This window comes from Procambarus clarkii, chromosome 23 (assembly GCF_040958095.1).
Source record: "Procambarus clarkii isolate CNS0578487 chromosome 23, FALCON_Pclarkii_2.0, whole genome shotgun sequence".
Lineage (NCBI taxonomy): Eukaryota > Metazoa > Arthropoda > Malacostraca > Decapoda > Cambaridae > Procambarus > Procambarus clarkii.
In genome coordinates, this window is record NC_091172.1 from 41803389 (window position 1) to 41817701 (window position 14313).

The 14313-nt window shown below is 36.0% G+C and overlaps 1 protein-coding gene across 3 annotated transcripts; it reads left to right on the forward strand.

Moving 5' to 3' along the window:
- Window positions 1–591: 591 nt before the first annotated feature.
- LOC138367917 (zinc finger protein 665-like) lies at window positions 592–13985 on the forward strand. 3 transcript variants are annotated; one of them, XR_011229478.1, is made up of 5 exons: window positions 592–719; window positions 1229–1464; window positions 5755–5914; window positions 6611–6717; window positions 9799–9864. XR_011229478.1 is itself a non-coding variant. In XM_069330197.1 (4 exons), the coding sequence occupies exon 4, from the start codon at window positions 10753–10755 to the stop codon at window positions 11860–11862; it is 1110 nt and encodes a 369-aa protein (XP_069186298.1). In that variant the 5' UTR covers window positions 599–719; window positions 5755–5914; window positions 6611–6717; window positions 9799–10752; the 3' UTR covers window positions 11863–13985. The 3 variants fall into 3 exon arrangements, 1 of the variants encoding a protein (XP_069186298.1); XR_011229479.1 differs by having other exon boundaries at window positions 1229–1446; XM_069330197.1 differs by lacking the exon at window positions 1229–1464 and having other exon boundaries at window positions 599–719; window positions 9799–13985.
- The last annotated feature ends 328 nt before the right edge of the window (window positions 13986–14313 follow it).

The following is a 14313-nucleotide window of genomic DNA, read 5'->3' on the forward strand; positions in this document are numbered from 1 at the left end:
CTAAAAAGGTTTCTAAAACAGTTGGTATACTGTTTAAGATCAGATATTATGTACCCTACTCTGCTCTCCTCTCACTCTATTATGCACTTATCTATCCCTATCATTCTTATGGCGTTTGTGCTTGGGGTTCAACCTCTGCAAACTACCTCAAGCCCATCATCATCCAGTAAAAATCTGCTATCAGGACAATAAATAACTCTACCTTCAGACAACACACAGCTCCCTTGTTCAAATCCTTAAACATGCTAAACAAATTCACTCCATACATTCTCCTGTGTAAATTACGTTTATAAAGCCCTTTTTCTAACTGCAAACCCTGTTCTGAAACTCTTCCTGGACAGATGTAATAGAACACATGGCCACGTCCCCACCAGACATAAATATCTCTTTGATATCCCCAGAGTCAAACTTAATCTATGTAAACACTCTATGTAAATAAAGGGACCTAGTCTATGGAACTCACTCCCTTATAATGATTTGAAAAGCTGTCCAACTTCTGCCATATTCAAAAATAAAACCAAAAAGTACCTGTAGTACTTTTTAAGTACGAGGGAGTAATGCGCAAAGCGTCCCTCACCTGTGACGTCACAGCGTCACCTGACGCCATATCAACACATCGGCCATTTTGTCGTCAGTTCAGTCATGGCGAGGACTAACCCTTCATGCAAACTGCACCTACTATCAAGAAGAAGATTTTGTGTTCCACCGATAGTATTATCGTAAGTAAGCACTTATATTTTATATTTTATTAAATTAATTGATTCTATTTTTCTGTAATAAAGGTCCAAAGGGTTGTTAAGGAACAAGGGTGTAGCGATACCGACGCTCAGTGCGCTCAACTCACACCAAAGTATCACCTGTGTAGCTTCTGTAATTAGTGTTAATTAGTTATGCTATAAGATAATGAAGCGAGTATAAGATTAACTCGCTACAAGGGTACTGTGTTGGGAGGTGAGGGCTGTTACTGGTGTCTGTGGAGATGTGAGGACTTGTACCAACCACTATCACCACCAGTACCTTGTCTTGCATCCTGCTTAGTATTCCTATTGAGATATGAAGTATTATTGCATTCATATAATTATTCATTCATTGTCATTACTATTTTTATGGGCTATGTTCTGTTACCCTAATGCTTTTTACCCCTGGGCATGTCCATTTACTCTCCAGCCCTTCACAAGCCACTGCTGCACCCCCTCCATGCCCATACTTACTGTGCTTATTCTTACAGGACTGCACTGCATTATGTGGTGCTCACTGCCTGGACACCTTGATACATGCATTATAGGGTTCTGGTAGTTGTTCTACTCACCAAGCCCTTCCAAGGCTAGGCTTGACATGTGAGAGCTTGGTCTAACAGGCTGTTGCTTGGACAGGCCCCTCAGGCCCACATATCCACCACAGCCTTGTTTGTCCGGCACTTCAAAATCAAATGTTTATTTACGTAAGGTACATACATATTTTTAGGTAAGGTACTCTTTATTTGGGTAAATTTATCTTCGTAGTATTTAGCTTTGGCTCGTCTAATTATCTTGGATAGCAATAACGAGTAATTCTTTGAGAATTCTTTGGAGACAATTCCTAACCTATACTTCTCCCAACCTATACTTCTTCTCAAGGTCATCTTCACTTCTTGAAGATGTTCAGGTTTTCTCTTGAAGATGTCGACGGTTGTTCCAGCAATACTGTATTTCTTTTATTGCTGAAAACCTGTTTTCAGCCATAAAAAAATAATCCTGAATCCAGAAAAAAATCCCTTTTGTATCGTCTGGAAATTTTCAAATATTGCTGATCAAACCTGAGTCTAAATTATTTGTATATATTATGAATTACAGAGGTCCCAGGACAGGGTTTTTAGGCACTCCACTTACATTTTCCCACTCTGACTTAACCCCCATTTATACAAACTCAGTCTTATCTTTTAGCTAATAATTTATTGTACACACCATACTCAGCCTGTGTAGGGTAGTTTATTGTGCATGTGTAGTATATATATTTGTGTAGTATATTTGGTATATTTAATGCCTCTAACCTCTCCTCATAGTTCTTGTCCTTCAGTTCTGGGAGCCACTTAGTAGCATGTCTTTGCACCTTTTCCAGTTTGTTTATGTGCTTCTTAAGATATGGGCACCATACAACCGCTGCATATTCCAACTTTGGTCTAACAAAAGTCGTGAACAATTTCTTGAGTATTTCGCCATCCATGCATTTAAAAGCTCTGAATATTATCCTTTACCTGCAATTGGTTGTTGCTGTATTTATAGAATATGATTTGTTCTACTTTACATTTGTTTGTTCCTTTTTTTCAAAATTTCTTTCTGCCTCTCTCCTCACTGCCGTGTAGTTGTTTCTCTTTGTATTACTGGTATGTTTGGGGGTTTGGCCTCTTCGTATATTGATTCCATTTTTGTGTCTTTTGGTCTCTGTCCGTCTTGAAATTTCAGTTGAACAAATCCTGTTTCCTAGTTCTGCATCTTTGTTTTGGTATAAATGTTTTTGTTCCTTTATCATATATTTCACAAAATTGACATACTGTGCATTAATTCATCTCAATTACTTCCTTTCCTAACAGCAAGCCTTTCCAGTAAAATTCTTTGAATTCTTTTCTGACTTCTGGCCTAATGTTTGTTTTATCCTAGTGTGTATGATGCCTAGCGTGTGTCTGGTGCCTGTTGTGTTAAACCGAAGATAAATGCATAAGTATAGGTCAGTAATTTCTCCAGCTTTGAAAGGGGCTTTCATTATGCAGCAGTATTCCACTCTAGAGAGCACTAGCGTCTTGAAAACTATCATCATCGGTATAGCATCTCTAGTGTGAAAAGTTCTTATCTATCCTGTCATTTTTCTTGCAGTTGTGACGGCTACTTTATTGTGTTCTTTAAATGTAAGGCCTTCTGACATCAGTACACCCAAATCCTTTACGTTGCTTTTCCGTTCAATGTTATGATTTGACTGAGTTTTGTAAGTGGTTTCCGTTTTTATATTTTTTATTTTTTCCGTAGCGCATGAGCTGAAACTTATGTTCGTTAATCACCATGTTATTTTCTGTAGCCCATAGAAAGACCTGATTTACATCTGATTGGAGGTTTGCCGTGTCCTCTATGTTGCCTACTCTCGTGAAGATTCTAGTGTCATCTGCAAAGGATGATCAAGTACTATAGGTTGTGTCCTTGTCTATGTCCGATATGAGGATGAGAAAAAGTATTGGAGCAAGCACAGTACGCTTGGGGACTGAGCTCTTTACGGTTGATGGTCCAGATTTTATTTTGTTGACTACTACACATTGGGTTCTATTAGTCAGGAAGTTGTATATCCATCTGCCTATTTTTCCGGTAATTCCTTTTGAACGCATTTTATGTGCAATAACACAATGGTCACATTTGTCAAAGGCTTTTTTTTGTCAAAGCGTTTTGTTTGTCTTCCATGGCATCTAGTGCCATGTCAGAGTGGTCCAGCAACTGTGATAGGCAAGAGCGCCCTGTTCTGAAACCATGTTGTCTGGGGTTATGGAGATGCTGTGATTCCATGTATTTTGTGATCTTACTTCTTAGCATTCTCTCAAAGATTTTTATGATGTGCGATGTTAGTGCTATCGGTCTGTAGTTTTTTGCCTCTGCCTTATTTCCTCCTTTATGGGGCGGTGCTATCTCTGCTGTTTTTAGTATGTCAGGGACAATGCCAGTATCTTGGCTTTGTCTCCAAAGAATGTGAAGGGCCTGCGATAACGTTTTTTACAGTTCTTGATGAATATAGAGTTCCAAGAGTCAGGGCCTGGTGCAGAGTGCATAGGCATACTGTCTATGGCTTCTTCAAAATCCAGTGGGGATAGGATCACATCTGATTTATGATTTGATGTTGGTATCATATCCATGAAAAATTCATTTGGGTTATCAATCAGATGGATGGAGAGCTACACTCGTGGTGTCCCATTTTCCCAGCACTCTTTGTCATATAATGCTTTGAAACTTTTGACGGATTTGGCCTCCACCACCTTCTCACCTAACATGTTCCAACCGTTTACCATTCTGTTTGCAAAAGTGAATTGTCTTACATTTCTTCGGCATCTTTGTTTAGTTCGTTTAAATCTATAACCTCTTGTTCTTGAAATTCCAGGTCTCGGGAAATCTTCCCTATCAAGTTCATCAATTCCTGTTACTGTTTTGTACGTAGTGATCATATCTCCTCTTTTCCTTCTGTCTTCTAGTTTGGAATATTTAATGCCTCTAATGTCTCCTCATAAATCCTGCCCTTCAGTTTTGGTATGAATGTTTGTGTGCCTTCATCGTATATTTTGCAAAATATGGAATACATCTCATTTACTTTACTTTAAGAATATGGTTCGATCAATTAAAAACCCTCTTGTTCAAATTGCAAAGAGACTGAAAGAGATGCAGCATGCTCAATGGATTATATATTAGTGATTATTATTAGGATTATATATTAGTGAATCATATTAGTGATTCAATTATTATGGTCATAAAACAATAAACAAATAGTTTTGGTGTTATTACACTCTATTCACAGGTTATATATAAGTATCTGCATGTTTTGTTCACCATTACAAACCACTAAGTTGGTTTGATTTTTGTTGAGATTGTTATTTATGATAAGATTCCTTACGTTATCTGAGAATGAAGCTATGTCGGTATTGGGAAATCTATAGATGGCACTTATAGTCAAGGAGGATTTAAGGGATTTACTGGAGAACTTGGCAAAGGTATATTCACAATAGTCGTCTCTATTACTAATGAGACTATTGCAGATGAAGGTATCTTTGTAAGATATTGCTATGCCACCTCCTTTTTTTATTAGGCCTGCAGTTGTGAATGGCTTTATTATCAGCCAAGTTGTAGCATACAACATAGCATATATATGTATATGGCATACATATATATATATATATATATATATATATATATATATATATATATATATATATATATATATATATATATATATATATATATATATATATATATATATAATTAGTTGATTTTATACCCGCATTAGGTCAGGTAATAATACAATGAAGGTGAAAACATGGGGGGATACATAAGGGATAAACATAGGGGCTGCAGAAGGCTTATTGGCCCATACGAGGCATCTATCTAAACACAAAGATTAATCCAGTGTAATTGGCCTGTTATGTTGTAACATAACATATATATATATATATATATAATATATATATATATATATATATATATATATATATATATATATATATATATATATATATATATATATATATGTTATGTTACAACATAACAGGCCAATTACACTGGATTAATCTTTGTGTTTAGATAGGAGATGCCTCGTATGGGCCAATAAGCCTTCTGCAGCCCCTATGTTTATCCCTTATGTATCCCCCCATGTTTTCACCTTCATTGTATTATCACCTGACCTAATGCGGGTTTAAAATCAACTAATATATATATATATATATATATATATATATATATATATATATATATATATATATATATATATATATATATATATATGCGGAAAATCCACAGAGAAATATGAAATGAGGTGAACGTTTCGGCTTTGTTAAAGCCTTTGTCAACACCAGACTGACTGAGTCAGTCAGTCTGGTGTTGACAAAGGCTTTAACAAAGCCGAAACGTTCACCTCATTTCATATTTCTCTGTGGATTTTCCGCATAAAATGATCAGTGTTTTGTGATCGTCAATTGCATATATATATATATATTCAAAATTCGTCAGTGTACTACATTTTTGTTGTTGCTTTTAGGTGATGCTTTTAACCAGTGTACGTGGGTCTGATTGTGCAACCACAGTTCGAAGAATAATGAAGATATGAACAAACGGCCTGTGGTCACTATACAGTCTGGAAGGGCAAAAGAAGAAATTGGCATTTCTACAAAAACAAGAACTATATAATGTTATTTTAAGTAAGTAACCAAAAAATTAAATAATTTTTTTAAAGTTTAAAATTCACTTAAAAATGTAAATTTTAAGTTAAAAAATTTTAACCAAAAAACTTGATATTTTTCATATTTGGAACCATTCCATAATATTTTCCCAAGCATAAATGATTATATTTCTATCACTTGCTCTTAAGATTGTTTCATTTAATAGAGGTTGGGCATAATTGTTCTCTGCTGCTAATAGAACTGACTGACTTAGCTATAGGAAAATGTAAAATTAATTGGTTTATCCATTACAGTATTTTGCAGTTTATTTCATGATCCTGTGCTTAATACTTGCATAAATAGTAGATTACAAAATGCATTTTTATATCATTAGTATTGAATAATAATAATGCAAATAATTGACTTATAAATGATGTACAATTAATTGGTAGGTGATATTATATTATTAATATTTTTTCATTCTTGCAAAGCCTTAACAAAGTCATTAACATGTTAATATAAACTTGATCACCTTCCACTTATTTTCTCATGTGCTACCTACATGTACAAAACCTTATTCCTAAATGCATATTTTGTTCTGAAACTTGTCCTTTATATGTTGTGTATCACCATCTCTGGAGAGTTTTATCTGATTGATGTATAAATTACTTTTAATTTTACAGAATATTATTGTTATACTGAATTTATTATTATATAAATAACTTAATTTTACAGAATCATCTATCAACGCACATCCACAAGTTGAGGAGGAGGATGTGACCTTCCAGATGTCTGAAGTACTGAAACAGGCACCAAACAGGCCTGGTGGATCTAGGTACAAGGTAAAATAATTTAATTTTTTTTTTTTTTTTTTACTAATTGTCCGATATATATATATATATATATATATATATATATATATATATATATATATATATATATATATATATATATGTCGTACCTAATAGCCAGAACGCACTTCTCTGCCTACTATGCAAGGCCCGATTTGCCTAATAAGCCAAGTTTTCATGAATTAATTGTTTTTCGACTACCTAACCTACCTAACCAAACCTAACCTAACTTTTTCGGCTACTTAACCTAACCTAACCTATAAAGATAGGTTAGGTTAGGTTAGGTAGGGTTGGTTAGGTTCGGTCATATATCTACGTTAATTTTAACTCAAATAAAAAAATATTGACCTCATACATAATGAAATGGGTAGCTTTATCATTTCATAAGAAAACAAATTGAGAAAATATAATAATTCAGGAAAACTTGGCTTATTAGGCAAATCGGGCCTTGCATAGTAGGCCGAGAAGTGCGTTCTGGCTACTAGGTACGACATATATATATATATATATATATATATATATATATATATATATATATATATATATATATATATATATATATATATATATAAATATATATATAATGTGTTGTACCTAGTAGCCAGAACGCACATCTCAGCCTACTATGCAAGGCCCGATTTGCCTAATAAGCCAAGTTTTCTTGAATTAATGTTTTTTCGACTACCTAACCTAACATTTTCAGCTACCTAACCTAACCTATAAAGATAGGTTAGGTTCGGTCATATATCTCTATTAATTTTAACTCCAATAAAAAAAGAATTGACCTCATACATAATGAAATGGATAGCTTTATCATTTCATAAGAAAAAAAATAGAGAAAATATATTAATTCATGAAAACTTGGCTTATTAGGCAAATCGGGCCTTGCATAGTAGGCTGAAAAGTGCGTTCTGGCGACTAGGTACGACATATATATATATATATATATATATATATATATATATATATATATATATATATATATATATATATATATATATATATATAATATAATATGCAAACAAGCCTGAATGGTCCCCAGGACTATATACAACTGAAAACTCACACCCCAGAAGTGACTCGAACCCATACTCCCACAACTGGTATGTACAGGGACGCCTTAATCCGCTTGACCATCACGACCGGACATAAGGAAGTGATAGCCGAGGCTATTTGAACCACTTCCTCGCCGGCACTCGGATGGTAATCTTGGGCATAGCATTTTATCAAATCACCTCATTCTTAAGACGGATTAAGGCGTCCCTGTACATACCAGTTGTGGGAGTATGGGTTCGAGTCACTTCTGGGGTGTGAGTTTTCAGTTGTATATAGTCCTGGGGACCATTCAGGCTTGTTTGCATTTGTGTTCCTCACGTGTGCCCCAAAGAATGAGGTGATTTGATAAAATGCTATGCCCAAGATTACCATCCGAGTGCCGGCGGGGAAGTGGTTCAAATAGCCTCGGCTATCACTTCCTTATGTCCGGTCGTGATGGTCAAGCGGATTAAGGCGTCCCTGTACATACCAGTTGTGGGAGTATGGGTTCGAGTCACTTCTGGGGTGTGAGTTTTCAGTTGTATATAGTCCTGGGGACCATTCAGGCTTGTTTGCATTTGTGTTCCTCACGTGTGCCCCAAAGAATGAGGTGATTTGATAAAATGCTATGCCCAAGATTACCATCCGAGTGCCGGCGGGGAAGTGGTTCAAATAGCCTCGGCTATCACTTCCTTATGTCCGGTCGTGATGGTCAAGCGGATTAAGGCGTCCCTGTACATACCAGTTGTGGGAGTATGGGTTCGAGTCACTTCTGGGGTGTGAGTTTTCAGTTGTATATAGTCCTGGGGACCATTCAGGCTTGTTTGCATTTGTGTTCCTCACGTGTGCCCCAAAGAATGAGGTGATTTGATAAAATGCTATGCCCAAGATTACCATCCGAGTGCCGGCGGGGAAGTGGTTCAAATAGCCTCGGCTATCACTTCCTTATGTCCGGTCGTGATGGTCAAGCGGATTAAGGCGTCCCTGTACATACCAGTTGTGGGAGTATGGGTTCGAGTCACTTCTGGGGTGTGAGTTTTCAGTTATAATATAATATGTATGTGTGTGTGTGTGTGTAATTACCTAAGTGTAGTTAAAGGATGAGACCGTCTTCCCAGCACTCTTTGTCATATAACGCTTTGAAACTACTGACAGTCTTGGCCTCCACCACCTTCTCACCTAACTTGTTCCAACCGTCTACCACTCTATTTGCGAAAGTGAATTTTCTTATATTTCTTTAGCATCTGTGTTAAGCTAGTTTCAATCTATGACCTCCTGTTCTTGAAGTTCCAGGTCTCAGGAAATCTTCCCTGTCGATTTTATCAATTCCTGTTACTATTTTGTATGTAGTGATCATATCACCTCTTCTGTCTTTTAGTTTTGGCATATTTAATGCCTCTAACGTCTCCTCGTAGCTCTTGCCCTTCAGTTCTGGGAGCCACTTAGTAGCATGTCTTTGCACCTTTTCCAGTTTGTTGATGTGCTTCTTAAGATATGGGCCAACTTCTGTTGTTGGGCACCACACAGTCTATATATTTCGAGCTATTACATATATTTTGTTGTATTACTCATTCTTAATTAAATAAATATAATATTTTAATTCTCTTTTTGTACCCTATTTATTTGTAATTTACACATACATATATAGGATGTCCATTTCTATCTCAGATATGTCTTCTTTCTTTCTCTCCCTTTCTATTTCAGATATGAATTACAAAATTATTATACCCTAATTTACCCTAAACGCTTTAATGTAGGTAATTAAAAGATCATAAAAAAGTTTTTAGAAATGTTAATTATATACGTTCTAAGGTTGTATATAAAAGTTCTCAAAAAACCTTTTCTAAACGTAATTATAAACGTGCTGAAAACAATGAAATGTCGTTTTTAGGATGTTTTAAAAACATGAAAATGTTTGCTGGGGGCCGGCCCCCCCTCCACTGCGCGCGCAACTCTCATGGAGTGCTGCATAAATGTTTTTCTCCTTCCCAGAATTCCCCCGCTTATTTCAAATAATCAGTGGCGATTTCTTTAAAGATGTGGGAGAGCGTTGTAGCTGGATGAGGTCGAATTGTCTGCTGCCTACTCTGTGTCGAAGCTGTAGCGTCTTGGGTCGATTAGAACTGCCTACACCGAGTACTACATTCTTGACTGGAGATTGTACTGTTCGATATTGAAGATGAAGCCACCCAAAAGGTGGCACGGGCATGAATAGCTCGTAAGTGGTGGCCCTTTTTGAGCCATCACCAGTATCAATAGATGATACTGGAGATCTGTGGAGGTGCGACTGCACCCAGCGTGACTGTTCGATATTCATCAAATCGCTTACATATATGGTGATTACACCTCAGCTCCCTCCAACAAGGTAAGAAGAGTATTACCTGTAATTGGGGAAAGGATTGTAGCTTCTGTAATTAGTTATGCTATTAAAATAATGAGATAATGGAGCGAGTATAAGATTAACTCGCTACACCAACAGGGGCAACCATTTTGGAAACGCCACACAAGGGTTGACCCGATTGATACATGGGTCAGATTCCATTAAGGTTCAGAACACATCCACTATGGAAGAGCTGTTTCCTTCAAAAAGTATAATCGTGTGGCATTATGTTTAAAGAAACAATTCCAGGTACATTCTTTGATTCAAAAACATGAGAATAAATACAAGTGATAATTTTAAATGACTAGATATAAACAAAATTAAGAGGTTGGAAAAATGATATGGTGAACCAGACAAAAACATTGGAACGCTCAGGTGATGAGAGGGTAAACAACCGCCTGCCATTTTAGCAGCACCACAGCCAGTGATGTCCAGCACGAGCATTAAGGGAAAACCTTGACACAAACTGCGCCTATCATAAAGAAGCACCACCATTGACCGCCAAGTGCTCACATCAAGTCTAACTCTAAGAAACAACACTGAAGCCTTGACGCTTCTCCCAACATCCGGGGGAGAAAACCTTCACACAAACTGCACCTGTCATAAAGAAGATGAAGACTCACCAGTGTCCACAGTGTCCGAAGGTATTCACCAGTCATCAAGATGTGAAGCGTCACATGTTAGTACATTCAGGTGACAAACCTTATGAGTGTCCAGAGTGTGGGAAGAGATTCAGTCTACGTCAACATATGACGACTCATATGTTAGTGCATTCAGGTGACAAACCTCATGAGTGTCCAGAGTGTGGGAAGAGATTCAGTCAGCGTCAACATATGACGACTCATATGTTAGTGCATTCAGGTGACAAACCTCATGAGTGTCCAGAGTGTGGGAAGAGATTCAGTCTACGTCAACATATGACGACTCATATGTTAGTGCATTCAGGTGACAAACCTCATGAGTGTCCAGAGTGTGGGAAGAGATTCAGTCAGCGTGGAAGTATGAAGAGGCACAGGATGGTGCATTCGGATGAGAGACCTTTTCAATGTGCTGAGTGTGGCAAAAAATTTAGAGTATGTGAAAATATAACAAGCCACATGTTAGTGCATTCAGGTGACAAACCTCATGAGTGTCCAGAGTGTGGGAAGAGATTCAGTCTACGTCAACATATGACGACTCATATGTTAGTGCATTCAGGTGACAAACCTCATGAGTGTCCAGAGTGTGGGAAGAGATTTAGTCGGCATGGACATATGAAGACTCACAGGATGGTGCATTCGGATGCGAGACCTTTTCAATGTGCTGAGTGTGGGAAAAAATTTAGAGAACGTGGAACTATAATAAGGCACATGTTAGTGCATTCAGGTGACAAACCTCACGAGTGTCCAGAGTGTGGGAAGAGATTCAGTCGTCTTGGAAGTATGAAGACTCACAGGATGGTGCATGCGGATGAGAGACCTTTTCAATGTGACGAGTGTGGCAAAAAATTTAGAGAACGTAGAAATATAATAAGGCACATGTTAGTGCATTCAGGTGACAAACCTCATGAATGTCCAGAGTGTGGGAAGAAATTCAGTCTACGTCGCAGAATGACGACTCACATGTTAGTGCATTCAGGTGATAAACCTCATGAGTGTCCAGAGTGTGGGAAGAGATTCAGTCGTCTTGGTGATATGAAGAGGCACAAAATGACACATGCAGATAATAAGCTAAACACATAGACTGTGGAAGGTAATTAAGAGAATGTTGAAGGATAATGAGGCACATACAGGTATTTTAACTTAACTTTAATCTAACAGTGTGTGTGCTATCACAATGTCAGTTGGATGTTCTTCAAAGGTAATTCTATTTTGTTTGAGAAATACACTTCACCATGAAAGGTAAAGATCAAGATATCTTATTATATTGTTTTTTTATAAAAGTTAGATGACCAAGCAAGAACTAGAGAAGCTGTCACTATAGGAAAATTCAAAATTGCTTATAAGTATAGAAATATCTCTTTAGTTTAGCAAAGATAAATCAAAGCTTTAAATGTTTTTCTTCATATTTATGTAAATAATAATGTGCTTTCTGTTTTTGTTCTCTGTGAAAATTTATTTAAAATGTAATATACTCTGTAGCTAAGTTATGGACATTATTGTTGTAATATTATTTAGCATTGGTGCTGGTGAAGAAGACAGTCTGAGACGTACTTAAGATGAGACCATTTGATTGATAGGGAATTGTAGGTTAATCAAGGAATTTTCTCATCAGATTCATATGCAAACTGATGTCTATTTTATATTTTTTGTTTAGGCATATTTATGAATAATACTCTTGATTATAAATATTTCACTAAACAGTTTATTGAAGGCAGATTGGCATTTATAACTGTCAGTCAAGTTAATATGAAATTTAAATTTATATTACTCTAGAAATTTACATCACTCTAAATTTACCAGAAATTTATATTACTCTAGGTTAACTTTATCAGTTATGCTGTAATTGTCTTGGAATAATATTTTACTTGATTTACCTGAGGGCTACTAACCCTAGTGGCCTCGATAAAAACGGGAAGCTGGCAGCTTTTTGAAGATTCCCTTCCCCCCCCCCCCTCCCCAATTTTCCTTGATTTTTTCCAGGTATATTTTGAAATTCAGCAGATTTTGGCAGTTATGGCGTTGGTGGGTAGTCGGTTCCATCGATCAATAACCCTGTGGGTGAAAAAGCCTGTTTCAAAATTATATTAGCTTGATTAGCAATAATATTATCCTGATTCGTATAATCCTCTGTCAATTATATTATCCAAACTGGCAATTATATTAAGATGATTGTGAATTACATAAACCTTACTGGCAATTATTCTGCACATTCTCTCATGTGTATTATACATATATAAAACGCTGCACTGTAATGCCAATCCTGACCTCAAAAGCTTCATAGAAGGTTGTAACAGAACCCATAAGCACCACACCAGAAATAAATACAGTTTTGATATTCCTAGAGTACGACTTAATCAAACTAGAAATGCTCTACAAATTAAGGGACCCAGAATGTGGAATGACCTTCCCAACCATGTTAAAGACTGTACCTCTCTCAACCAGTTTAAGATAAAAACGAAGCTATACCTAATAAATTCCCTGTAACCTACCTTACCCCTCTATTGTCAACCAATGTCTGTTTTTTTTTTCTTAAATGACGCTGTTTTTCGACCGAATTGTATTTGTGCTGCTTTTTCTGCCATGTTCCCCCCTTTTATCTCTTTTTTTTATTTGTTCTCAACTCATTTTATTCTTCATGCTCAATTAGTATTAAGCTTTAGTCATTTAAGTTTTTCATGCCCGAAACGCTTTGCCTAATAGTGGCTTTAGGCATTGTATGTACTAGCCCTAACTATAAATCCATCACTCTTTGTATAATCTCTTTTATGTATGTACCTTACCTAAATAAACATTTTGATTTTGATCTTTTTTTTATTTGATTATATTAGCATGACTGTCAATTTATATCAAACAGATATTTATTTATGTATAAAGCTTGTCATTTAAGTTTATCAGATATTTTAATTATATCAGATTATATCAGATTATCAGATTATATCAGATTATATCAGATTATCAGATTATATCAGATTATATCAGATTATATCAGATTATATTATTATATCAGATTTAATTATTATCAGATTAAGTTTAACAGATATTTATTTATGTATAAAGCTTGTCATTTAAGTTTATCATGCCCAAAACGCTTTGCGTAATAGTGGCTTTAGGCATTGTATGTACTAGCTCTACCTATAAGTCAACCAATCTTTGTAAAAATGTATTGTATGTATGTACCTTACCTAAATAAACATTTTATTTTATTTTATTTTTATTTTAAGCGAAACGTCCAAAACTGGTGTCCGAAATGGCAAAAAAATTAGTGTTGTCAATGTAAGGATATTATTATTATATTATTATTATTATGTTGTGGTGCTCGTGGGTTCTATTACATCTATCAGTGGAGAGTTTCAGATCAGGATTAGCATTTAGGAACAAGGTTTTGTACATGTAAATAGCATAAGAGAATGTGTAGAGTGAGTGTATATTTAGCATGTTCAGAGATTTAAACAGAGAGGCTTTGTGTTGTTTGAAGACAGTTTTATTGTTCTGATAGCAGATTTTTATTGGGTGGTGATGAGCATCAGGTAA

What these genes read in the sequence shown, in the direction of transcription:
- LOC138367917 (XM_069330197.1), top strand. Translation starts at nt 10,753, where the DNA reads ATGAAGACTCACCAGTGTCCACAGTGTCCGAAGGTATTCACCAGTCAT.